The sequence below is a fragment of the Megascapheus bottae genome, chromosome 38, assembly GCF_031878675.1.
Source record: "Megascapheus bottae isolate mThoBot1 chromosome 38, mThoBot2.hap1, whole genome shotgun sequence".
Lineage (NCBI taxonomy): Eukaryota > Metazoa > Chordata > Mammalia > Rodentia > Geomyidae > Megascapheus > Megascapheus bottae.
The window spans coordinates 1,897,245-1,922,666 of record NC_143546.1 but is presented as its reverse complement, the minus strand read 5'-3'; the positions used below and the strand labels follow the sequence as shown (position 1 = coordinate 1,922,666).

Sequence of the window (25,422 nt, the reverse complement as noted above, 5' to 3'; positions counted from 1 at the left end):
AGTGTAAAGTTAGATTGCTGACCCTAGGTAACTGTCTTCATTAGTGCAGTCATTTACCACTATAAATTCACTTTTTGCTTCACCTCTTCAGTTTAGATATTTGAGCTCTTGTTGTCATGCTTTTCTGTCTTCTGATCTCCTTTGTGATTTCTTCTCTCCCTTGCTGATGGCTCCAATGCGTAGTTTATTTTATATATAAATGTAAGTTTTCCACTCTCCTTTCACTGGTGATTTCTAGCTTTTCCCCTTTGCCCCACAGGGAGCTAGCTGCACGTGCATTTGAGAACATTGTATGCTTTGTCAGCATTGTGTCTTTTGCCTCAACTAAAGCAAGTGATATCATCAAAGAAAACTGTTGGATTGGAATGCAGTTATTAAGTATCTTAGATACCTGATGTAGCAAGATGTGGGCTTTTCCATTGAAACCTGAAATAATGGGCCATTGTCACAAAATAGTAATGCCACAGAAACACTTTAGTATACCTGTACATCCTCAATTGCTATAAAAACACCCTTGTCACCTGCTGGTGGCAGGGCCTCCTTGCCACGGGGGCTGCTGTGGTCTCAGTAAAGGAAAATGGAAATTTTAGTTCAGAAAGTCATGTTTGCCCACCCACATGGACAGAACTATTGAAATCTGCCTCCAAACCCTCTGGAGGCTCAAGGCGCCCAATTAAAGCCCTCATTAACGGTCTGGCCCATCCGTCTGAGAAACGCTGCTCTAAGCCAACGGGAGAGACGGGAGGTCGTCCCTCCCATCACCTCACCACTCCAAGGAAGGGGAGACAGGGTTTTCTTTTGGTGCTATCCTGTGCCAACACAAAAAGGCAACCGCGTCTCACCTGCCATCTCAGTGGGAGGGAGGGGCTGAGAGACTAAACCTTTGCCGTGGAGAGATGAGTCCGCCGGCACTTAGTAACACGGGGACAGAAGCTCACGTATCTGAGGCTTAATTAGTATTTGTGAGGTACCAAGAGGTCTCTGCAGAAATGGCCTTGGGTAAGAGCAAATTAGTATTTTGTAATTATTATCATTAAAAGGGAATATATTCAGGAAATTGGTCTGAAGCCATCTGGCCTGGGCTTGTTCCTGAGGGAGCCATAAAGCGCGAATGGGGGAACAGAGCGGAGCGGACTATTTATAGACGCTCGGGCCTGTGTTCAGGTCACTCACTGCGAAAGGACAGGGAGGAGGTGGCCTCAGCACGGAGCCTCAGCGCCGAGAATCAGGGAAAGGCGTTGATTTAACGTCTGCCGGGATGTCACACTTGGTATTAAAGAGTTGCATTACACATTTCTTCTCATACACATCATATAACTTTCACAATGTCATTTGGTTGAAAACTATAAAACAAGCGTGTCCAGTATAACTATGAATGCAAGCTTGCCAGCCATTTTCCTGCAGTGGCCTCTGTCCTCTGTGAAGAATATTTGTCCCAGGGTGTGACACTGAGGAAAGAGTTTGCTTTGTGCAGGCATTCAGGATTGGGAAAGTGACTTTGTTTTTGTTATTTAGTATAACTAAATTATTATCTCAGAAATTCAGAATGTCTTAAAGGATTGAATTTTCAGGGGTTAATAAGTTGTTTTTACTGAATTTCTTAATTACTGCAAAACAACATTTTTAACATTTAACATTAAACATTTATTAAACAGTCTGTTCCTTTAAGTAATAGATGATCAACAAAAGAATTCTGATAGGATTTTTATTTCCTTTCTTGTCTTTTCCTTTTCTCTGAGCAGGAGCATGGTAGCAACAGGGAGTTTCTGGTTACAAGCAACTGAACGAGGTGGGTTAGAAATTGTTAGAAAAGGAGCGAGTGGGGGAAGCCAGGAGAAGCATAAACATCTTTTCAGAAGGTTACTTTGGGAAGGTTAAAGTAGAGGTTAAGCATCAAGACCAGAGAAAGCAGGGGAAGGCTGTCCCTGCAGACAACAGAGCAGGGAAAGGGGAAGTGAAAAGGAAGACAGAGGAGATGCTTGATGGGGCAAGTTCTTAAGGGAGAGAGAAGGTGACAGGACCTGACAGGACCGAAAATATAAACGGCAGCCAGGCATGGTGGCTCCTGCCTGTCATCCTCCCCGCTGCCCTGAAGGCAGAGGACATGGTGATGCAGGCCTTTGGGATTTTCCATCTGCACTTCTACACTCCCGGCCACTGCGCCAGCCTCGCCTACCAGACTTCATGACCTGGAATCTGAGCCTCACAGGACATCGAGTGCATGGTGGCTTTGATGGTGGACCTTGGGTCCCCGGTTGGGCAGCGTGCCAGAGGCTGGTTTTCACACAGTCTCTGCCACAGAAGGCCTGGCCTTGCCCGAGCACCCCACAGTTCAGTGCTCCCTCCTTCCTCCTCCCTCACAGCACACCCGGCCCAGGGGCCAGGACCTGTCCTGGAGTGGTGGGCGGCTTGTTCCGCTCTTACCCAACCTCGAACCCTTGCTTCTCTGGGCCTTTCTCAAAACTGATAAGAAGACCAGAGAGACAACAACCCAGCGACACCCACCGAGGGCTCTGCTTTCTTTTGAATGGCCTGGGCTGTGAAGAACCGCACTGGTCTTTCCACTGGAGAGAATCTTCAAGAACGCCACGCGAGCCGCTGGTCCCCAGCCACATTCACAGGTCCATGAATCTTGGTGGCCTTGTCAGAAGAACAGCACAGTTCATTTGAGCAGGGAAAGGCTAGTCAGGACTTGCTTCCTGTCCGAGGAGAATGACATGGCTCGTGAGAGACTCTTGGGGCCGAGGGGCAGTGCGCGGGGTGGGGAGGAGCTCCCTGTGTCTGGACAGTGCTGGTGCAGATCCCCGGATCTCCTTAGCCAAGATGGCTCACGAGTGCTGAGCAAACAGGAAAGAGTCGTTTAGGTGCAGCAGCAGGCAGGGCAGAGAGCTTCCGCCAGGGGCACTGCCTGGCACGGGGGCTGGGTGCCCGGCATGCATGGCTCCTGGCTGGAAAGGGCTGGGCTCAGTTGGTGGATGCTCACGCTCACTGCACATACATCGGAGGGCCAGGGAGGGGGCTGCAGACTATCCTAGAGCTGGACACACGCATGTGTGTACGTGTGGGTGTGTGCACACACACACGCACTCGTGAAGAGGCAGCCAGGCAGCAGTGCCCTCTCTAGACCAGGACTGGCCAGTAGAGGCTGTGGTCAGTCCCTCTGATTGACGGGAGCCGTCCAGCAGAGGCGTAAGTGGCCGAGACCCTCATCACACCAGTTCCTTCTCATCAGTGCAGCGTCAGCGTCGGCGTCTCCGGCGTGCCAGGCCATCGTGACAGAGCACCATAGCGCCATCCCACTCTCAGAGCACCGCAGCCAGCGGGCCCCGGCCTCCTCACCCCGCCGCCCAGGGCTCGCCTCCACCCCTCTGCCCAGGACCTTCTTCTGTTGCTCCCATCTGAGCGCCTGCCTCACTGCCCATAGCAGGGAGTCTGCTTTTCTGGAGAGACACTCCCACTAGCCCAGCGTCAAGCAGGAAAGTCAGCTTTGTTCAAAGGGACCTTGTCTCTCTGTGCACAGCCCATTATTATTACTTCCTCCTGTGAGGACGGTGGTCTGGACTTGAGCTGACTCCCTCCCACATATTTGTGGAGGTCTGTCTCGTTGGTGGGTGATGGAGATACTTGGATTCCAGAAGCAACGTGATTCTATTAGCAGTGATGGATTTGGAAGGCAGGAATCTCAGCTATTTAACAGCCTGGACCGTGGGCCCTAGCCGAGGAAAGGCTGCAGCTTCCTGGCTAAGGCTTTCTCATTTACCCCTTGAATGGAATTCAAAACTTTCCTCTAAACAAACTCAGCTGACTAAAGTATGATATATGCAAGTGTGTGATTCCACCGTGAAACCACTTTGCTTAATGTATACATGCAAAGAATTTTTTAAAGCGATGACAGGAAATTTGAAGAGGCTCCATTCAAGTCAGAAGCCAGTGGAGGAGGCAGGCCACTGAGCTGCAGATGGATGATTACACAACGACAGCACCTGATGGAGGGGTGGGGGGTGGGGGCTGAACTCAGGGCCTGGGCCCTGTCCCTGAGCCGCTTTTGCTCAAGGCCAGCGCTCTACCACTTGAGCCGCAGCCCCACTTCTGACTTTTTAGTGGTTCATGGAAGATAAGCGCCCCAGGGGTTTTTCCGCTTGAGCTGACTTTGAACCGCCATCCTCAGGTCTCAGCTTCCTGACTCACCAGGTGACAGGCATGAGCCACCGGCGCTCAGCCTCTCCTCCAGAAGGGAGATGGAGGGCACGGCCCCTCGCTGAGTCCACAGCATCAGGCTGGGAGCTGCCTTGCTCTCCCAGGGCCTCTTGGCCTGAGTTTCTGGCACAGCCTGCCCGCTTCCTGCTGCTGGCTCTTTGAACCGGCTGTCCAGGCATTTTCAGTCTGGCAACCTGTGTGATGGATTGCTCCTTTGAAACTCCTCACATCACTTCACCCGGCCTGGTCTCCCTCGACGTGAGGAATCTTCTCCACACCCCAGCCTTGGTACAGACCCCCGGGGTCAGGAGCCCAGCTGGCCACGCAGACAGTTCTCAGCATCGGCGACTGAGGCCTTCTGAGGCTCGAGCATGCCCCCGAGAAAGTTATATCTGTAGAGGTATGTGATCTATGTTCATGGAAATTCCTGGAGAGGCTAAGCCCCAGGATGGAGCAAGATATAAAATGGAAAAAAAAAAACACCTCATGGGCGAAGACTGCGTTTGACATAATTTCCTAGCCACTACCCAGTTTTCAAGGCCATGTTTATTTTAGTTGGGGCTTTTCTGAAGGATATTTTCAAGGTGATTGCTCTGTAATACAACTCATTTTTCTCAGTCATTTGTGTAGCTCAAAGAAGGCCTGTGATAGGACTGAGTAAACACAAGCTGTCAGTAACTCTGTAGTGCCCAGTGGATGGCATTTTTAGTTGGAAACATGCTTTTTCTTGTTTGCTGCCCTGCTATTATATGTATAAGCCACCCTCCCTCTCCAGAATCTAGTTTAAATTTCTGTAGGAAAGAGGGTAGTAGCCTGAGGTGCTGTTCTGTTTTCCTTTATTTCTAGTTATTTGCCTCTCACATGCAGTCTCCCCCTTGAATTCCATCCGTCAGGCGAGGCTGTCATTGAGGGACCCCTGAAATGGATGTGTGAGCCCACAAACAGAGCAGGCCTCCCTTCCCTGTTCATGGACCTGCCTTCCACTCCTTTCCCAGCTCTCCTCCTGGCTTTACGAACCCTCAGCCTCCGGATGTCCGTGTCATCTGGCATTTCGCCATCTTATAAAGGAATGGTTTTGAATCTTACACTTCAAATCACGCTGCGTGAGAGGGAGTCCCTTAGTCGGGGTGGACTCTGGACGGCTCCACTCCGGGCTGGCTGTTACTGCCCCGCGCTTCTGCGGCCCTCACAATAATCACGCTTCCCTGCCCTAATTCATCGTCCTGAAACGTAAATCTCGGGCTAGTTCAGTGATGAGCGTGAAGGGACAATGACATGTCAGAAAACTCGGTTCTTAGCCAGAGAGTACAAAGGTTGGAAGACCAAGCGACCGTATCAGAAGTGGCTGGACCACTGAGGGGCCCGAGGGAGCCCCAGTCCTCTGTCCCTAGGCTCCTGGTGAAGGGGGCGAGGGGGAGCTGACGTGCAGGACGTGCTGTGGACCTGCTCTGGGCGTGGAGTGCCACCGTGTCAGGGTCTTGTGGGATGTGGCTAGTGAGCTGTGTGGACTGCGGTATCGCTGGGCTCACTGGAGGTCCAGCCACTCTGTTTTCATGCCTCCAGAGCTTTCCGCACAAGCCAAGAGTGGCCGGGTCCTAGAAGACAGAGCTGTCTCAGGCCTATGGACCTGGCCAGGAGCCAGGGTGGCCTGAAGAGAAGATGCAGGGGAGGCCCAGGCGGGATGTACAGCCAGGACCTCTGACTGAGAGACAGAGACAGCCTCTGCGTCACTGCATTTGTGATGAGTGGTGTTTACTGTCAGCCTTACTCGCTGCTTATGAATCCCGTCCCCCCTCCCCCCATCACAGCCCAGGGATGTGGCCGGGAGCTTTTCTGACTGAGATGGGGTGCATCCATTACACGAGTTATTTGTGTGTGCCCGGACCGGGACTTGAACTCAGGGCCTTGGCATTTTCACTCAGGGCTGGTGCTTTTCCACTTGAGCCACAGCTCCACTTCTGACTTTTTACTGATTAGTTAGAGAAAAGAGTCTCTTGAATTGGTCTGCTTGGGCTGGCTTTGAACCTCAGTTCTTAGATCCCAGCCTCCTGAATAGCTGAATAGGATGACAGGCGTGACCCCCCTTCCTCTGCTGTTTAGCCAGACAGAAGCTCCCCAGGGATTATGGTATTGGGTTACGAAGCGGGGAGCAGCCCCCCACGTGGGAAAGGGACCCAGCCAGCCGTGTTTATAAGTCAGATGTGCAAATACTTAACACCTAGCACTCACAGTCCAAACACTGAAAATCCTGCCACACGAGTTGTTACAGTGTCGCAGCATGTGTGTGTGTGTGTATCACACATGAGCGTGGATGGTCATGCCGTCCATCCATCCATGCACATATATACACATGCACACATACATGTGCACACACACAGAAGACAAGGGAAAGGGCGGAGGGAGGCAGTGTGCTCTGAAACTCTGCAGTCATTTAGTGTTTATGGGATGGATTCCAGATTCCTGACTCAGGCTAAAGTCCTGAAGACCAGCAGATGCCTGTGGAGGGGGTCTTCAGGGAAGGACGGCTTCCCCATGCCACCCCACCTCCTCTTCTTCTCCTTCATCCATGGCCACCACTTCTCCAGCTCCCCAGTGGACCCTCCCCGCCCTGGAGCTGCCGCCATCCTTTCCCGGAAGCCATAGGCCATTTCCTTCTAGGCTCTTGAGATCTTAGAGGAAGAAAAGGAAAGTAGGAACCTGTCAGGCTGGTAGAAATTTGGAAACATATTGATCTGATTTTTTCAACCCCTCCAGGAAACCATCCGTGCAATGTCTAAAGAAAAACACATTGCACGAAGCTCTCATCAGCTGACCTGCAGCTTCTTATTAGAGTGATTTTTTTTTCTATTCACTCTCCGTGAGGCGACCCTCCCAAGGTCACCTGGACTTCTGGGGCCCCCAGATCCTTTATCAGAATACCCCAGAGGCCTCGTGCCAGTCCTGTTGCTCAGGTACAGAGAAATGCAGCCATTCTCCCTCACAACAAGGTCCTTGGATGTGTTTCGCTCCTCCATCTCTGGTGTCAGTGGGCCCTTGGTGGTACTGACCCTAAGAATAGTAGTCTATCCGCTGTGGATTCTGTATCACAGTGAGTCTGCAAGCGGGCATGGGTTTTCTGAGATTATCTCTGAATCCCTGTCTTGTTCAGTCCATTGAAACAAGCTATCATGTGTTGTCTGATGTGCCGCTCGCTCTCCCTCTCCACCCTGGCCCCTTGCCTGGCCAGTCCTACTCCACTCTTCTGAGAGGGCCAGCGCATTGAACACAGCGAGAGGGAAATGATTTCTTTCAATAACTTCTTTTAAAAAAGTATCTTTAGTTATGTGGAAAGGGTTTCAAGTCAGCCTGTGAACTTGAGTACGGTGCATCTTAATTCATGGCACCCCTTCCCTCTTCTCCCTCATCTCTCCCACCCCCACCCACCCCGTCCAGTTGCCCTACTCCATTTTCTCATGTGTGCCTTGAATATAATGACTGTGTTTGCCCCCCCTTCCTCTCTTCATCTGTCTTTCTGCCCTTCCCTTGATGCCCCTCCCCCCCCACAAAACCTGTTTCAGAAGTGATTATTTTTGTGGATACCAGTATGAACACAGTGTCTCTCACTCTCTTGGCTTACTTGCTCATTGTTGGTATTGTACCATTTGAGCCATGCCTCCAGTCTGGTATTTTGCTGGCTCACCAGAGATGGAGTCCCACAGACTTTTACACCTGGGCTGGCCTTGAATCTTGATCCTCCTGGTCTCCATCTCTTGAGTGGCAAGGATTACAGGTGAGAGCCCTCGTGCCCAGCTTGTTTTGTTTTTGACTCACTGGTACTCTATCTGGACTCCCCTGGCTGTCAAGTCTTCCGCCTGTCAGGAGAGTGTCACAGTGCTAGCTTCATGTGAAGGGCTCCAGATGGAACGGCGATAGGACCCCCCCCCTTCGCCAAGGCCCAGATTGTGTCAGGCCCACTCCATCTGGGCCCTGAAGGGTCCTCCTGGGGGCTTGGCATGCCTCCAATTTCCTGGCGTCTTTGCCTGGAGTGGGCCTTCCAGCATGCTTTACTTTCTTTAGCATGACATAGGTAACACGGATAACACGGGGTGCGTGTGTGTCCACACATAACAGTGACTGTCACAAGTTCTTATCTCATCCCGAGGCTAATGGTCTTCTCCTGGAAGTGTCTGCCAGGCACTCTCTTGTCCCCACCCTGGGAGCACACAAGGTGGGCCTTCATTTTGCAGCTCAGGCCCTGCAGGTGGTGGTGTGGGAGTGAATACAGTCTAGGTCCTCGGATGGTTTGATCCTCTTCCTGGTGAGGAGAGCTGGGGAGGGGTGGGTAGTGGCAGTGGTGGTGATTCCACAGCATTCTCAAGGACGACGGACGACGAAATGCCTCTCGTGAGACAGAGGGGGACTGCTCACTTCCCTGAGAATAAGTTTCAACACAATAGCAAAATCTTTTGAGGGACAAGGAGCTCCTGTTTATTATGGAGTTGCCTAATCATAAAGATACTATCACCATTAGGACATTACAAAGCACAGAAATTAAGAACATTTACTGGGTTTGGAATAACCTGTTGTTATTACTAGCTAGCTTTGAAGCTTCAGCAAAGGAACAAGGTGTTATCGATTCCAGAACTTTCTCATATATGAATTAGAAAGGAGTGCCATTTCATTTAGGTATCATCACAAGCACCAAATATTGCATTTGCCTTAAGTTGACATTGAACGTTCAACCACCTATGTGCCAGTGGCTCACAGTTGTAATCCTAGCTACTCAGGAGGTTGAGATCCGAGGATCGAAGTTCAAAGCCAGCCCAGGCACAAAAGTCCATAGGACTCTTATCTCCAATTAACCACCAGAAAACCAGAAGTAGCCTTGTGGCTCAAGTCATAGAGTGCTAGCAGCCTTGAGATGAAGAGCTTAGGGACAGTGCCCAGGCCTAGAGTTCAAGCTCCATGACCAAAAGAGAGAGAGAGAGAAAGAGAGAGATGTATAAAAGTGTAATCAGGACATGGAAAGCCATTATTAGTATTTCTAATGTCAGTTCCCTTTTTAGAAATACTTTTGTCGGAATCTATATGCTTCATTTCTGACTCAAGTTTCACCAGAAATGCTTGGCTATTCTTAATTGAAGAGGTAAATGGCCTTTTAGACTGAGGGATCTGAGTGCTTTGGTCTCATTGTGAGGAATACAGTATAATGATGAAGACTCGTCCTGATCGCCATGGGGAACTTTTTGGACTTTGTGTCTCCGACGCTGCCAGAGTGTGGCCACTGAGTCTCAGGTGGCTTTCAGTCACTCAGTGAGTCTTTGTTCTCACCACAGCCTTAATCACGGGGTATGACATTGCCACAATTTACATCTACCCTCGATTTCAGGACATGCTAGCTGCAGTGGAATCAGTCTTAAGGCTACTGGTCTTGCTCTGTGCCTGTCTTAATGGCTGTTATCTGTCACACACAGCTTCAACAGCAGTGCACATACCATATGTTCAAGAGTAGACTTTGCTGGGAACTGGATACAAGAAGAAACAGACAAGAAGGCAAAAAAGTACTAAGAGAAGACAGCACCACAGCCCCGCCACCTCCCATTGCCTTAGATGCTGTGAGACAGGCAGGTCTGGATGCTCCCCTCCTTCCTCACTGCATTCTCCCTGCTGTAACATGACCCTGAACGTCACCTCCTCAGGTGTGGGCCAGGACCCTGGCTGCGCAGCGCCTGTCACTGTGGGCTCGCCTCCCCTGTCTTCTTCTCCAATGGGATGCTGAGCTCTGAGCTGCTTGGCCCACGGGGAGAGCCTCCCTCCCCTACTTGCCCCAGGCAGACCACTGCCCCAAAATGGAAACCATGGGTCCCCTTCGTATCATCCTGACACTCACTTCTCACCCTGTCAGGCCCCAGAGGTCTCCAGCTAGCCAAGAATCAAGTTCTATGGCTGCCTTGTGCAGTCCTCAATTGTGGTCCCACATCCCATTCTCAGGCAGCGCTGCCTGCCTCATTCTCTGCTCCAGTGTCCCTGCAGCCTCAGTGTTCCGTGTCCCGCCTTCCTTCGCTGTGTCACCTCCCCTTGCACAGGCTGGTTTCTCTTATGATGGGTCCTGGTGGTGCCACCCTCAGTTGCCTTGGCGCACACATCTGTCTACTGATGCTGCCCCCTCCCCACTGCAACCAGGGTCCCGCCTGCCCCGTATTCTCGTTCAGAGGCTGATGCTGCCGTCTCTGCTCGTAAGTCTCTCATGCTGCTGTGCTGAGCACAGACATTTCTCTGCAGATCCCAGCCCAGCCCCACCCTGGACAGAGGTTACCAGCAAAGAATGGCAGGCCGTTTCTGCCCCTTTGGGCCGGGCCCCAGTGCCCCACAGTGATTGTGAACGGGCCGGCTAGTCTAGTTCATGCTGTCTTGCTTTTCCTCTTACGATGACCTTGGCTCTGTTTCTAGTGGCCTGGAACAGAACTTGATTCCCACAGGAGCTGCAAGTGCTAATACTGCACCCTGTATCCACCCCAGTGCAGGAGCCAACAGGGTGAGCTTCCTCCGTGAGTCCAGGCAGCTCCTGGGATGAGTTCCGGCCTCTGGTCCTCCTTACCAGCAAATCCCAGAAGAGAGCCCTCCCTCGCCTCCTCACCCTCCACCTCTTCCCTTCCCCTCTCCCTTCCTCTTACCTTCTCTCTTTGTCTCCCTCTCTCCCTTTCCTCTCTGTTTCTCTTCTTTCTTTCCTCTTGCTCCCTCTTTTCCCCTAATTATGAGGCTCACACTTTTTCCACGTGTGCCCTGACCCTCTTAAACTCAGGGGTACCTGTGCTTCACTCGCATGTGCATTACATTTCCAGAATCTGGATTGTCTGAACTCTTGTTATGTGTGGTCTGGTGTTTGGAGCTGTTATAACAAAGCCCGTGATCCTACACAGAACTCTTTGTGCCTCAGTCTTGTGTGAGTCTGTTGGCAGATTCTTCTTTTCATCCCTCCACATCTCCTCAGAAGTCTCCCTAGTTGCCTGGAAACTCTGCTCCCAATCTGTCTATTTGACAAATTCCTAGCTCTGCTCATTGGACCGCAGTTCAAAAGCCACTGGGCCACAGGTCCTGGGACAGCCTTGCCTGCTTCCTCCAGCCCCCAAGGGCAGTACAAGGCTTGTGACACTCATGGCTGTACCTGCAAGCACTGTTGTTAGAATGGGAGGGGTGACCTTGCTTGCCGGGTGGCCCTCGACGTCTCAGCTGAATGCAGATGATAGCTGGGGTTTACTGCGTATTAGTGGGAGGGTGGAGTATGAAGAAAGTGATTGCACACACAATTCATTTACATAGCAGATCAAGTTTACCCTCTGGAATGAGCTGCCTGTTAACACTTCCTGACATTCTCTCAGATCCTCCCTTCTCTTTCCACCCCGGGCTGAAATGTGGCCGAGTGGACAGGAAGTCTGAGGGCTCTGTTGTCCAGTTTCTGCATATGAGAAGCTCAGATGCAGGCCGAGTTTGGAACCATGAAGACAAGCCCACAGCAAGCTTGGAGGCACGACAGTGAACGAAGGGACATGGGAGAGGTTGATGAACCAGAAGTGCTCAGAGTGTGGGGATGACCTGGGGGTGGAACCTTCGGGAGTCACAGCGGAGGGTGGATGGGGGGGGGCCCTGGCCCTGGCCCTGTAGCACCCCTCGCTGGGCTGTGGTATGGCTCACACAGCAGAGGATAATTTGTTCACATTAACAGGGAAGTGAGGGCCACCACGCTGTGTCCACGGACCCAGAATTTGCAGTATGAATCGGTTGTGGTCAAATGTAGATTTACACTCCACGCAGAGTTCACCACGCAGATTCATAGCATAAATAATCTCAAGAAACCTGCCTTTGAGTGTTTTCAAGAACCTCTGGAGTATTGATTGTACAAGAACAATAATCAAGCCCCCTCTTTAAAAAAGAAAAGTGACGATATATGTTGTCTATAAACATGGGTCTATAGTTGGGTAATTTCCTATTATAAGTGTATCTCTATGTAACAGGACTAAGTTTCTTGAAAAATACTCATTTTGCCCTTCAAATTCAGAATGAGCTAGTTGCCATTAGGATAGCTGGCATAAGCTCTGCCTTCTAGCATCTTCTATCCAGGTCGCTACGGGGGCAGTTTCCCTCTGAGGCACATCCGTATTTCTGTTATTATTGTTGGGTGTTTCAGGAATTTCAAGATACTAAAAAAGAAGACTCCTTGAAAAGAATCCCTCATTTAAGTCTCCAGATTTATAAATGTCCAAGGGCCTAATGGAAACTGTACTTAAAAGTGTGTTATGTAAGGTCAGGAGTATAGCCTAGTGGTAGAGTGCTCACCTTTTGTATATGAAGCCCTGGGTTCGATTCCCTTTAACCACATACACAAAAAAAGCCAGAAGTGGCGCTGTGGCTCAAGTGGCAGAGTACTAGCCTTGAGCAAAAAGTGTCCAAGGACAGTGCTCAGGCCCTGAGTTCAAGCCCCAGGACTGGCATGCATAAATAAACAAATGAATGAATGAATGAATGAATGAATGTGTTATATAATCGATTCATCATTAATTTCAAGCTCAAGAATCTAGGGTTTTCTAATATTCTGTTCTCCCAAGCCATTTAAGACAGGTGTGAGGACAGGACCAAAGGACCTGCTGAGATACTGGATATGGCAGGAGAGAAGGCGCTTCGCCCCCGGGTAGGAGACAGAGTGACCTTGGCAGATAGTGAGGGTGACTGTGAGCACGTCCAAGCCTAAGGGTGAGTGGGTGGACATGGGGTCGGACGAGTTCACACTGGAACCCACTGAGACACCAAGATGATGCCTCACAGAGTCACAGATCATGCACAAGGCAGCTTAGCGTGGTCCTAACAGAAAAACTGGGTGTGGAAAACCAGACTGAGTCTGTTTGGGTGTGGAGAGTAAACAGAGGCACGCTTTCCTGGGATGGGTCTGCCAGCGTCTCTCCTGTCGGCTTCCCAGTGGACGTTATTTAGTGGCTCCTTGGAATGAATAATACATGGAGGTTTAGGATGTAGCCAAGTTCTCATCATTGCTGTTTATTTATTTCTTCTTTCTTTCACGTGGTCAGTGGCTCTTGGTGTCTGACTTCAGTCAAGGGTGGTTTCACCTACAAGGGGGAAAAAAAGCCTCCTCCTTGGCCCGTGTTGAATTTGAATCTGTAGAATTCGGTGTGATTGGTAGCTCAGTCCACTAGGTATTCCTTTGTGAGACAAATAAGCTCAGATGTGAGCGAGTGTGTGTTTTTCTTTTTCTTTTAACCACCAGCTTGGCTTTGCTCATAAGACAAAAACTTGAGGTCTCCATGTCCGAATTGTACCTTCCATTCATTGGGAAGGAAAGATGAAACGCTATGAATTTGTCCCAGCCAAAGAGACTTGAGCTTTTTCAAAAGCTATGCAGTCATTTCCTCAAACAGCAACAACAAAAATCAACTGGTTATGTGCCCTGAGTGCCTTTCGTAGGACTTTTTATGAGTAGGATTTTTAAGGCCTGTTAAGCTGACAATCTACTTTGACAGCTAAATTTTAAATTGTGCTTTCCTGTTTTCCTAAAACGTTCATGCGCAGTTTGGTAAGGGAGCACACATTATTCAGATGTCATTTCCATCTGAAATCCTCACACTGAGAACAGGCTGGGGCTCAGAGGGCTTCATGAATGAGAAATAAGTACGAGGAAGGGAGGGCGCCGAGCGTCCAAGCCTGTCTGTGGAGCATGTCCACTGAGGTGGGGCCTGGGAAAGGACTCGAGTGTGCTGTTGACATGGCCTTCAGTGAGCGCCACACACAAGTCCTTCCTGCTCTGCCCACGGGTGCATCTTCCCTCCACGTCTGTAGATACAAAGTCTGATACTGAGAAAGTAGATGGAGGGGCAAGACTTTGGCCTGGCAGTAGAGTGCTTGCCTAGCATGCATGAAGGCCCCGCTTTGATTCCTCGGTTCCATAGAAAAAGCCATAAGTGGTGCTGTGGCTCAAGTGGTAGAGCTCTAACCTTGAGAAAGCCCAAGGACAGTGCCCCGGCCCTGAGCTCAAGTCCCAGGACCTGCAAAAAAGCAAGCAAACAAGCAAGCAAGGAAGGAAGGACAGAGGCCGCTACGGGGGTTACAGCTTGGGAAAGCTCATTTCTCCTGGCTTAGGGTGTCCTTGTGGGGACCCACAGTGAGCCTTTGAGGCGGGAGCCGGCCATGTGTGGGGTCCCCAGGTCTGCTCCAGGGTGGCAGGGGGCTGGGGGCAGAGGACGGCAGTACATTCCCAATCCCCCCCACCTCCTCTCTCTCCTCCTCCCCCTCCTGTCTCATTCCTTCTTTCTGTTCCTCCTCTTTTTTTTTTCTTTTTCCTTCACGGCTGGTGCTCTACCACTTGAGCCACACCTCTCCTTCCAGCTTTTTTTTGTTTACTAGTTAATTAGAGATTAGAGTCTTCTGGGCTTCTCTGCCTAGGCTGGCTTTGAATCATGATCCTCAGATCTCAACCTCGTGAGTTGCTAGGATTATAGGCCATTGGTAGCTGGCCCCAACTGCTTCTAGTGTGAGGTGTTTGGGGAGACTGTCTGCTGTCTTGTCGATTCTTCCCTGGGCAGGGTGGCCTGGGCCAAAGCCCCCAGAATTAGTCATCCAGAGTGTGGGCATCCATCACACTCCAAACTGCCGGGTTGGCCAGAGGGAGCTCCTGGCACCAGTGCCAAAGAGTTCAGATCTAACGGCAAGTCCAGGAGTTTCCCAAACCAGCCTTAGGCTGGGCGATCTGCCAGAGGGATTCCCAGCACCAAGAAGGAGACAGGGAAGAGGAGGGTAGAGGGCAGGGGCTCTGTCCTCAGGACAGCCCCCTGAGAGCATCCACGCAGGACAGCACTGGGTCCAAGCCCACCCAGGAAGCTCATGGAAGCTGTGGTGTCAGAGGTGTACTGGGCACGTCCTTCCATAGATGGACTGCCGGTGGATCTGCCCGTGCAGAGGCACTCAGTCGGCAGCCGTTCTTCCTGTGGGCGACCGAAGGGTCCCAGCAGTCCTCTCCAGAGTCAGTCAGCTGGCGAAAACACCTGGGAGAGACAACTGGAAAAGATGAAAGGAATACATTTATTTCTGGTTTCAAGGGTCGCCGTCCACTGTTGGGGGAGGAGGGGTGGTGGCAGAGCAGCTGAGAGAGAGGAGAGGCAGAGACAGACACAGAGAGTTGAGTCACCCGTTTTCTAATGTTAACCTACCCTTCCATCCCGAGGGCTAAAGCCCACCTGGCCATGCCCACGGGAGGTGATCCCCATCCCTCGTTGCTGGGACTAGAGTGTGCTTTACATCTGCATTCCGAAGAGACCAGTCTGCAGTTTCCTTGCAGTATTGGGATGGCATGGTCTCATGAAACCAGTAGAGAAATGGGTTTCTCTCTACCCTTTGTTTTTGAAGAGTTTGTAAGGGATTTATCATTCCTCTCCTGTATTATGCATTTAGATTGCTATCTGGCATAATTTTTAGCCTAAACCCTTTCTTCAGTATACTCGAATGTGTCCTCCTCAGAGAATATCTTTATTTTTTCCCTTTATTTCTGTAGTGACTTCGGGCTGTGCCAGGGGCCCTGCTGCCCGCTGTCAGTACCTGGCTCTTGGCAGGCCCTTTCCCCTGGCCAAGGTTCTGCCCAGTGACACATCTGGGCACCCAATGCTTTGTGCTTTCCCTAGTTGGATTTTGTTGTACTTCTTGCCTTTGTAGGTTTGCTTTGTGTTTCAAGTATTCAGTATTGATTCAAGTATTCTTTTCGGTGCCTTTTCCCTCTTTCCTCTTACTCTTCTGTTTCTAGTTCTTTGGAGATGAGTCTCACAGCCTTGCCTGCCGGGGCTGGCTTTGAACAATGACGCTCAGATCTCAGTATCCTGAGTAGCTAGGATTACAGACATAAGCTACCAGGGCCCTGCCGAGAGGGCTGCTTCTGAAGGCCCAACAAGGAGAGAGAGCACATGGGAGAGAAATCTGAACAAGAGCCAGGCATGCAAGCAACCTGAGCTTTTGCTCTGGAGTCTTCGGTTTTAGAAACCTGTACTTCTGTGAAAGGTGTGTGTGTGTGTGCAGAAGCTTAACACAAAACATTTAAGCCACCACTGTAGACATATGTATATATATATATAGAGAGAGAGAGAGAGAGAGAGATTTTTGGGGAAAAATGCTGGAAATCAAGGTAGCTTGGGCTCCCCATGCATTTCATGGGTAAGCATGACCTCTGGTGTTAATCTAGGGAAATTCCAGGCTTTTCTTTAATGGGAGAAAAGTAGCAAATGGCGCTTTCCACAGTTGTCACTCAAGGAAATCACTGCATCTCGTCTGTGTCCCTCTTTCATTTGCTGCTCTCTCCCTCGCTCCTCACTCTTGGAAAGCTGAGCATCTGCTGAGCACAAGTCCCAGGGAGGAGTGTTGACCTTGATATGACCTTGCTGGTCTGCTTAACTCTACATCTTATTTGCATCTCTCAACAACCCCATACAGAATAAACAACCCACAACATTATGGCGCCTGTATTTTTAAAGTAAGCACCTAATTTTTACTAATGAGAAAGCTTGAAGGTAAGGACTTGATTGCCTCTTTCGGTAGTGCTTAGGGCCTTGTGCCTGCTAGACAGATAAGCTTCTGCAGAATGTTGGTGAGGCAGTACTTTCACACTGAGTTCTGGGGTTCTGAACGTCTCCCTCTCTTGCCATGAATAATTCCATCTTCTCCTGTGATTTGTGTTCCAGTCTCCTCTGTGTCCTCTTGGAGGGAGGTGAGAACTCATGTGTTAAACCTCAGGAAGCATGCATAGAAAATCCCTCAATTATTTTTCCCTACTATTATCAGAGGGAGCCTCTGCCTGAAGCTTTGAATTTGGTATTTGAGGAGGGCAGTTTTTCTGCAGCTTTTATTTTCTTTATTATTTTCTTTATTAATATATTATTAATTTTATATTTTTGTTACTGTTTCCATATATCAGCAACTCTAGAACTGTATGTGGAACTTAATGTGAGTACCAGTTATTGTGGCAGTGGGGGAAAGTCTCTGGCAGTAGATGAAACCACTAATTTAGCATAGGATTCTTTGAAGAATTTAGATTTCTAAGAATGAGTCAAACATTTTCACATTCCCACCAGTCCTCCATACTGGGAGGAGTCTCTCTGATTTGTTGAGAATGCGGCTCATAAGTGTGTGATGGCTCTTGTGCTTGAGTTGATTTTTTTTTTTTTATTTTGGACCATAAGGTGAATTTTAAATTTCAATTTTAAATCCTGGCTTTACCACACCTTTTCTTCAGTGTCTACTCAGCCATTAAAAATTCAGTGAATACCAAAGCAAAAAGAAAGAAGAAACAAAAAAGCACTGTAAGAATTCTTTTTCCGACTTTTAACCACTAAAATTATGGACTTTTGAGAAGTCCTCACCCAAGGATGCGGGACTTCAAGGGCTCTGGGCCTAAGAGCTTTGCTCTCTCAACATCTCATATATACATACATATATATATATATGTATATATATATATCTCCAGAGAATGTCCGAATAATAAATTATGCACCCCTTGGCATTCTGATAGGCAGGTAGGCAACTTCAGGGCAGCCGCCAGGAGCCTGGAGTATCACGAAACTGGATCTGATTACCTGATGAGGGTGATCGGCTTTCGCCTCTGTCTCTTTTGTTGAAATAAACTTCATCATTAAAAATCATGCTTGAGGGCCGGGGAGTTTGGCCTAGTGGTAGAGTGCTCACCTAGCATGCACGAAGACCCGGGTTCGATTCCTCGGTACCACATACATAGAAAAAAGCTGGAAATGGTGCTGAGGCTCAAGTGGTAGAGCTCTAGCCTTGAGAAAATCCAAGGACAGTGCTCAGGCCCTGAGCTCAAGCCCACGACTGGCAAAAAAACAAAACAAAACAAAACAAAAATCATGCTTGAAAAACACCTAACCTAACATGGAAACACATGTCTCACTGTCTCTCCATCCCTGTCTCCCTATCCCTGTCTCTATATTTGTCTCTCTTTCCCTGTCTATCTCTCCATCTCTGTCTCTCTATCTCTCCATCCCTGTCTATCTCTCCATCCCTGTCTCTATATGTCTCTCTTTCCCTGTCTATCTCTCCATCTCCATCTCTCCATCCCTCTCTCTATCTCTCCATCTGTCTCCATCCCTGTCTATCTCTCCATCTCTGTCTCTCCATCCATGTCTCTCCATCCCTGTCTATCTCTCCATCCCTGTCTATCTCTCCATCCCTGTCTGCCTCTCCATCCCTGTCTGCCTCTCCATCCCTGTCTCTCTCTTCCCCCTTGGTTGTCAATCCACAAAGAAGGCCCAGGGCGTGGCAGTGATGCAGTCCGGGGTTCCGGGCTGTCCGCCAGTGACAGCCCCAATCTCTGGGCTGCCACTGGCCGGTGGACCGGCCCTGGCCACGCTGACCCCTCCCAGGGGGCTCGCGGGGCGGCTGGGCCGGGGCTCTCGGGGGGCGGCGGGGCCGGGGGGCTGGGCCGCGCCCTGACCGCCTCTGCTTTGTGTCTGTGCTGCAGGTGAGGCGGGCGAGGAGCAGCCGGGAGCCCCCAGACCCTCCCGCAAGCCTCCACGGAGCCCGCGGACGCACGCGCCCAGCGGGGCCGCCGCGGGGAGCCCCGGCCGGGAGGCGGGGGGCGCGCGCGCGGCGCGGCGCGAGCCGGGCGCGGGGAAAGCCCTCCGCCCCCGCCGGGGACCCGGGAAGCCCGCGCGGGCTCCGCCCCGGACGAGGGGATCCCTGGCCCCGCCCGCCCGCGCGCGCGGCCCCGCCTCCGGCCGGGTTAACCCCCCGCGCGCCGCGCCGCTGCGCAGCCGCCGCGGGCCGGGCGCCGCTCCCCCTCCCCCGGGCGAGGCCGGGGCGCAGGCCGGGGTTTCCTCCGGGCGCCGAGGCGCCGTCCCCTGCAGTCGCCAAACTTTGGTTCCCCAGACTGGTGTCCCCTCTGCTCTCTGCGGCTTGGCACGTGCGGCCCGCGGCCTGGGCGCGGGAGGACCCGGGAGGGCCGGGCGGGGGGTGAAGGGGACTTCGCAGCCCGAGGACGCCGGAGGGCGAGAGGGAGGTAGGGGCCGGGCCCGGTCCGGGCGGGCCCGGCGTGCTGCAGTGCCCCGGGCCGGTGCCCGGTTAGGGGGCGGCGGCCCAGCCGAGCTTGGCGCGTGGCGGTTTCCGCCTCCCGCCGCGGTGCCCGGAGAGGGGCCCCCGGGGCGCCCCGATGCGGGTCCGCAGGGCGGGTCCGGGGCCCCGGGCGCGGGTCCCCCCCGCGTCCCGCCCCCCGCGCCCCCTCGCGCCCCGCCGAGCCGCGCGCCGCGGGCTCCGTCCGGGTCCCCGCAGGTGATGTCATGCCCATTGTTTTGGTGCGCTCAGCCAATAGGGCTCGCCGCCTGGATTCTACCGGAGCCGGCATGGGCCCTTCCTCGCCCCAGCGGCAGGAGTACCCGCTCCCGACCATAACGCATTGCGCAGGGTGCACCACCGCCCGGTCCCCCTGCGGCTTTAACAGCCCCGGCATGGAAACCCCGCTGCAGTTCCAGCGCGGCTTCTTCCCGGAGCAGCAGCAGCCGCCGCCGCGCGCCGCGCCCCCGCAGGGCCCCGGCCAGCCGTGCGCGCCCTTCGCGCCCCTCCCGCACCCGCACCCCGCGCACGCCCCGCACCCGCCCGGCGGCGGCGGCGGCGGCGGCGGCAGCCCGTGCCTCCGGTGCAACAGCTGCGCCTCCCCCGGCGGCCCCGCGGCGGGGGCGGGCGCCGGGGATCACCTGTCCCTGCTGCTCCGCTCCGCGTCGCCCGGCGGCGCCCTCCGGACCCGCGCCTCCTCGCCGCTGTCCGGCTCGTCGAGCGGCTGCTGCTGCGGCTGCGGCTCGCCGCGCCGGGGCAGCCAGCTCCATGTGAGCGAGCCCGCGCCGTCCAGCCATGCCGGCGCGCCCCGGCCGCAGCCCGCGCCGCAGCCCGCCCCGCCCCGCCCGAGCCCCAGCCCCGCGGGCAGCCCGGGCAGCCTGGGCTCGGGGCCCGCGCTCCTCCGCCACCTCCACCACCACCACCACCACCACCACCACCACCCCCCGCAGCACCAGCACCCCCGCCACGCGCCTCCGCAGCCCGCGCCGCGCCGCGAGAGCAACCCCTTCACCGAAATAGCCATGAGCAGCTGCCGCTACAACGGGGGCGTCCTGCGGCCGCTCGGGCCGCTCAGCGCGTCCCGCCGGAGCCTGCACGAGGGCGACGCCGAGGCGCAGCCGCTGCGGCCCCCCGCGCCCGGCGCCTCGCCGCCGGCGCCCGCCGCGCCCGCCGCGCCCGCGCCCGAGATCGTGGTCTCCAAGCCCGAGCACAACAACTCCAACAACCTGGCGCTGTACGGGCCCGGCGGGCACGGCGGCGGCGGCGGCGGCGCCAAGTCCAGCAAGAAGAAGAACCAGAACATCGGCTACAAGCTGGGCCACCGGCGCGCCCTGTTCGAGAAGCGCAAGCGGCTCAGCGACTACGCGCTCATCTTCGGCATGTTCGGCATCGTGGTCATGGTGATCGAGACCGAGCTGTCGTGGGGCGCCTACGACAAGGTACCCCAGCTTCCCCCGGGGGACCCGGGGCCGCCGTCCTCCCCGCCTTCCCGCCCCGCGCCAACTCCGGCGCAACTTCCCCGCGGCGGCCCCGAGGCTCCCCGGGGTGCGGAGGGGGCCGGGGAAGAGTGTGTGAGTGTGAGTGAGTGTGTGAATGAGTGAGTGTGAGTGTGTGTGCGCGCGCGCGTGTGCCCGAGCGCCCCGGCCCTGGACTCGAACCCCGGCCCCGGCGCTCCAGCACCCGAGCCTCGCCGGCCCGGCCCTCCGCTCACGCGTCCTCTCCCGTCTGTCTTGCAGGCGTCGCTGTATTCCTTAGCTCTGAAATGCCTTATCAGCCTCTCCACCATCATCCTGCTGGGCCTCATCATCGTCTACCACGCCAGGGAGATCCAGGTGAGCAGCCGCGGGCCGCCCGCCCGCAAGCGGGACGGACGGGGACGGACGGGGACGGATGGGGTCGGCCTGGGGGCGCACCGGGACGGACTTGCGCCCACACGCACACGTGTGGCCCCTAAAGCCAGCCAGCCGCGTCCTTTCGCGGACACTAAGCCCCCTCCCGAGCCGTCCTTGCAGAAGGAGCCAGTCATTGTGTGGGAGTCCGGCGCCTGGAAGAGCCCTCGCCCCCCTGTGCACCCGTAGCTGCCGGGGTTTTCAGGGTTGGTTTATAAATGCAGATGCGGGCTGCGTGATCAAGTTGTCCCTTTGTCACTTCACACCTGGAACTGTTGAGGTAGGGAGGACTGCCTGGGCAGAGATGTCCCAGAGAGTCAGGCTCCAGGGAACCAGCAAAATGCTGGAGGGGAGTGTGGCTCAAGTGGTAGGATGGTAGCTGTGAGCAAAAGTGCACAGCCTCAGGCGTTAAGGCGCACGTGTGTGAGCGCGGACACACACACAGGCGTGTGGAACGCTGCCCTTGTAAGTGTCTTGACAGGAAAACATTTGCGTTTTTCCAGTGCAGCTAAGAGCACTGTGTGTTTGTCTGCTGTGGACAAAGGGAGCACTGTAGAACTTGTGTTTGAACTGACTGCCTACACACTGGCTGTGCTCTGCCTCTTGACCTGCCTTTTTTTTTTTTTTTTTTTTTTTTTTTTTTTTTAAAGTTTTAGCAAGTATTTATTTTACTATCACAAGGTTAAAGTAGGGAGAAAGAGGAATGTTTCCCGCCCCCCCACACACACATAAGCAATGGAAGGTAAAGACTTTTGAAGATAAGACCTCGTGGCTGTGCTTTTGCCTTCGCTGGCCTCCAAGGGCAGTCCTTCAGGTCTCAGCCTCCTGAGTAGCTTGGGGTACAGCCAGTGAGTCCGTGGTGGTGCCTGGTAATGGAAGGGGCCATTTTGTCAGTTGCTGCAGCTCTCCGTCAAATGAATATTCACATATGTGAATTAAAACCACACTAGAGTTTTCAAAAATGAGGCTGCCGTTCTCTTCAGCTTAGATTGTACACACACATGTATATTCTGGTTGGGTTTTGTTGTTGTTTGAGTTGCTGTGAGGTGTTTGTAGGGCTGTGAAAGGCAGATCTAAGTAAGATGCCTTTGAGTTTAAAACCTTGTATGGGACTTGCCATATCAGTAGTTTTCCATTAAGTTAATTGGAAACCGGTGATTTGCCAACACATACTGACCACAGGAGAAGCCACTTTTAGTAATTGCCCACAGAAAACACCAGTGCCTGTAGCTGAGGAAGGAGGTAACTTCATTTTTCTCTTTCTCTCTTTGCTGAAACTTTAAAGTGTGCATTTGAGGAGAGGAGGGTGGAAAACAAGCACTAGAAAAAGTGAATATTTGGAGACAAGTTGTGCTGTTGTGCTGACCAAACAAGAGAAACACATTTGAAGGTTTTTTTTGTTGTTGTTTTTAATTTTAAGAATGTATCTGGCTCATGCATGTAATCCCAGCAACTTGGAAGGTTGAGAGCTGAGGATTCTGGTTTGAAGCCAGCCCCGACAGACAAATCTGAGAGGCTCTTAGCCTCCCCTTAACTAGCAAAAAGCTAGGCTGGAGGCATGGCCAAAGTCATACAACTCAGCCTTGAGGGGAAAAAAAAAAAAGCTAAGGGACAGTGCCAGGGCCCTGAGCACCAGAAAACGGACAAAAAGCTCATAATGAATTCAGTCCTCTCGATTGGGAGGTGGGTTGTTGAAATGTTTTAAAGAGCAAAGGAACAGAACGGCCCTTGGACTCAGTTTACAAAGAGGACACAGGAGGAGGGGGAGGAGGAAGAGAGCATCGTGGCCGGTCCCGTGGTCAGTGCAGGACTGCTTTGGACCTTGGCACTTGCTTCCTGCAGCTTGCAGCTGGCCCAAAGCCCTGAAAAAAAAAATAGACATTGGCTTCTCTGTACCTCCTAAAGTTTGGTACATCCTCAGACTTAAGCTGAAGCCCCTATTCTAGATTGTCTGAAGTGCTTTTGGGCATCAGATAACTTTAAAACAACATTTGGCATGGATGCCAGCGTGGTTTTATTTAATCTACTTTAGAATGATAGGCCTTGCTGGATTTTTTCTTTGATTAAACATCATCTTTCCTACTATTGACCGTTGGTTCTGGAAGGCACACAGTGAAACAGACCTTCTCAGGGGAGTTTTAGCCACAAAAAACAGAGCGTCTTCTTGAGATCACTGACTTTAGATGCATTGTGGAAAGCTTTTCTTTGAAATGACTCCGGAACCTAAGAGGAGCCTAAGGTTAAAGGTTGACGTAATGATTCCACCTAAACATGAACATCGTGTTAAAGTTGTCAGAACTTGGGTGGGAAATAACAGCTCTGCAGGAAATCGGGCTGTGAAAGCATTGCCCTATTGGCTTATTTGGATTCATTGCCTTTTTGCGAACGTTTAGATGTGTGCGTAGCATGAATGAGGAAAACCGAGGACGTTTTTATGAGTGAACATGGTGGTAACGTAGACCTCACAGAAGGTTAAGAGTTTGTGGTTGGTGGTGCCGGCCCTGGGGTTTGAACTCAGGGCCAAAGCTCTGTCCATAAGCTTCTTTTGCTCAAGGCTAGAGATTTACCACTTGAGCCACAGCACCACTTCTGCCTCTTGCTGGTTAGTTGGAGATGAGAGTCTGAAGGATTTTCCTGCCCAGGCTGTCTTGGAACTGTGATCCCAGCCTCTGGAGTAGCTAGGACCACAGGTGTGAGCCATCGGTGACCAGCAGGTTAGACTTAAAACAAAACACCTACTGGGTTTGTTTTCAGTTCTCATCAGGGATACAATGAAAAGGAGCCAAACACATGTGAAAACCCTGAGCGAGAACCCAGGGGAGAAAAAACCCCAAATCTAGGAACGTTCTCATTGTCGCACACAGCGTCGTAAACAGGACTGGGAGCAAGCTAGGAGAAGCCGGTGCAGGGCCTCATGCATATTCATGGAACAAGGAATCCTGCCTTGTGCTTAAGTGATGGATGTCGCTGTGGTAGGTGTATTTCTTCCATAGAAACTTGTAAGCTCCGGTGCCCTCCTCACGTTACAGTGGAGAATTCCGACGGCATTGATTTAGCAGGAAGTTAAAAGCCAGTGAGTACAGGGTACGTGGCAGCCATTTGGGGAGCGTGTCCTTGAAGGCAGGCTGGAGTCAGTCTCAGACGAGTTTTTAGTTTAATTTCTAGCATGTCAGTGTGATGGTCGTTTCTGCCCACTGAGGAGAGCTTGCATCCGGGATGACGGGCGTGGGGCCGGAGGCCGTGACCTTTCCATAGAGCTCACCGGCCCGACCTTTCTCAGAAGTGTGCAAACACTGTCGCTAGCGCAGGCTAATGGTTCAGGCAGGTCACAGGCGGAAGAAGTGCCCCGGTTAAAGTGACCTGTCCCTGTGGCTTTGGGAGAACTGGGCTGGGGAGCTTTCAGCTTTGGCATGATTCTGTTTCAGTACCACAGACAGCTCAGCGCGCCCGGCTGTGTACTTTGTCCATTGCACTAATTACTTTTCCTCAGCACAACCCCCCACCACCCCCCTAAAAAAAGGAAATCACTTTTTACGTCTTGTCAGCATGCTTCTGCAGAATCCGATCCAGTGGGAACAGATTTTCTGCTGAGTGGATGAGCGAATGAATGAGTAAATTTCCCTCCAGCTTGAATCGGTGCCAGTGTCATGGCCTCTGGCAGAGGCGGGGGCTGTGAGCGTGGCTGGACGCCGACGTTTGGAAGAACGTGACAGGAGGTGAGGCAGGCGGCTGCCTCGATCTTTCAAGGTCGAGGGACAGGAAGTGCAGATGAGAGTCCTGGCCAGTTCTCCCTGTGTCCTTGGTGTCAGGCGGGCTGATGATTGCGAGCTGTGGGTGGGTTCCATGTCAGCTCCAAGAGCCACACTCTGGAAGCCTTTTGTTATTGTTTTGGTAATGATGTAATTATCTAATTAACATGCGGGGGGGGGGGAACTCTTGAATTTTTTTTAATCATCTGTAATGGAGTGACATGCATGCATTGCTTTCAAGTTAAGTTTTCCAAAGGTGATACAAATGTGTAACCGGAAGAGAGACAAGAAGGTTCTCTTCCCCCCCCCCCCCCACCCCCGGAAGGCAGCGTGAGGACAGGGCCTGGGAAGCAGAGGGGAAATGTTCATTTTTGCAGTCCCGTGGGAAGCAAAGCAGATGCTTCCAGGCCAGGTGGCAAACAGTGCACGCGGCCGGCACCCACCTTGGTGAAGCACGAGTGTGGAGTGGACGGCCGGCGTCCTTCTTCGTGAAGCACGAG

At 52.6% G+C, this 25,422-nt stretch overlaps 1 protein-coding gene across 6 annotated transcripts in view; it reads left to right on the top strand.

Annotated features, from left to right (window-relative positions):
- Window positions 1-25,422, top strand: part of Kcnn2 (potassium calcium-activated channel subfamily N member 2) — a 176,757-nt gene that overhangs the window by 97,291 nt on the left and 54,044 nt on the right. For 2 of the 6 annotated variants that reach the window (XM_090325476.1, XM_090325475.1), the window contains exons 4-5: window positions 19,537-20,723; window positions 21,021-21,116. The exons of 2 other annotated variants lie outside the window; for them this stretch is intronic. In XM_090325476.1, the coding sequence (XP_090181602.1) occupies window positions 19,575-20,723; window positions 21,021-21,116 (1,245 nt within the window). In that variant the 5' untranslated portion in view covers window positions 19,537-19,574. Of the gene's footprint in view, window positions 1-19,511; window positions 20,724-21,020; window positions 21,117-25,422 lie in introns of those variants that run through there. 2 more of the 6 variants (XM_090325474.1, XM_090325479.1) reach the window with 2 other exon arrangements.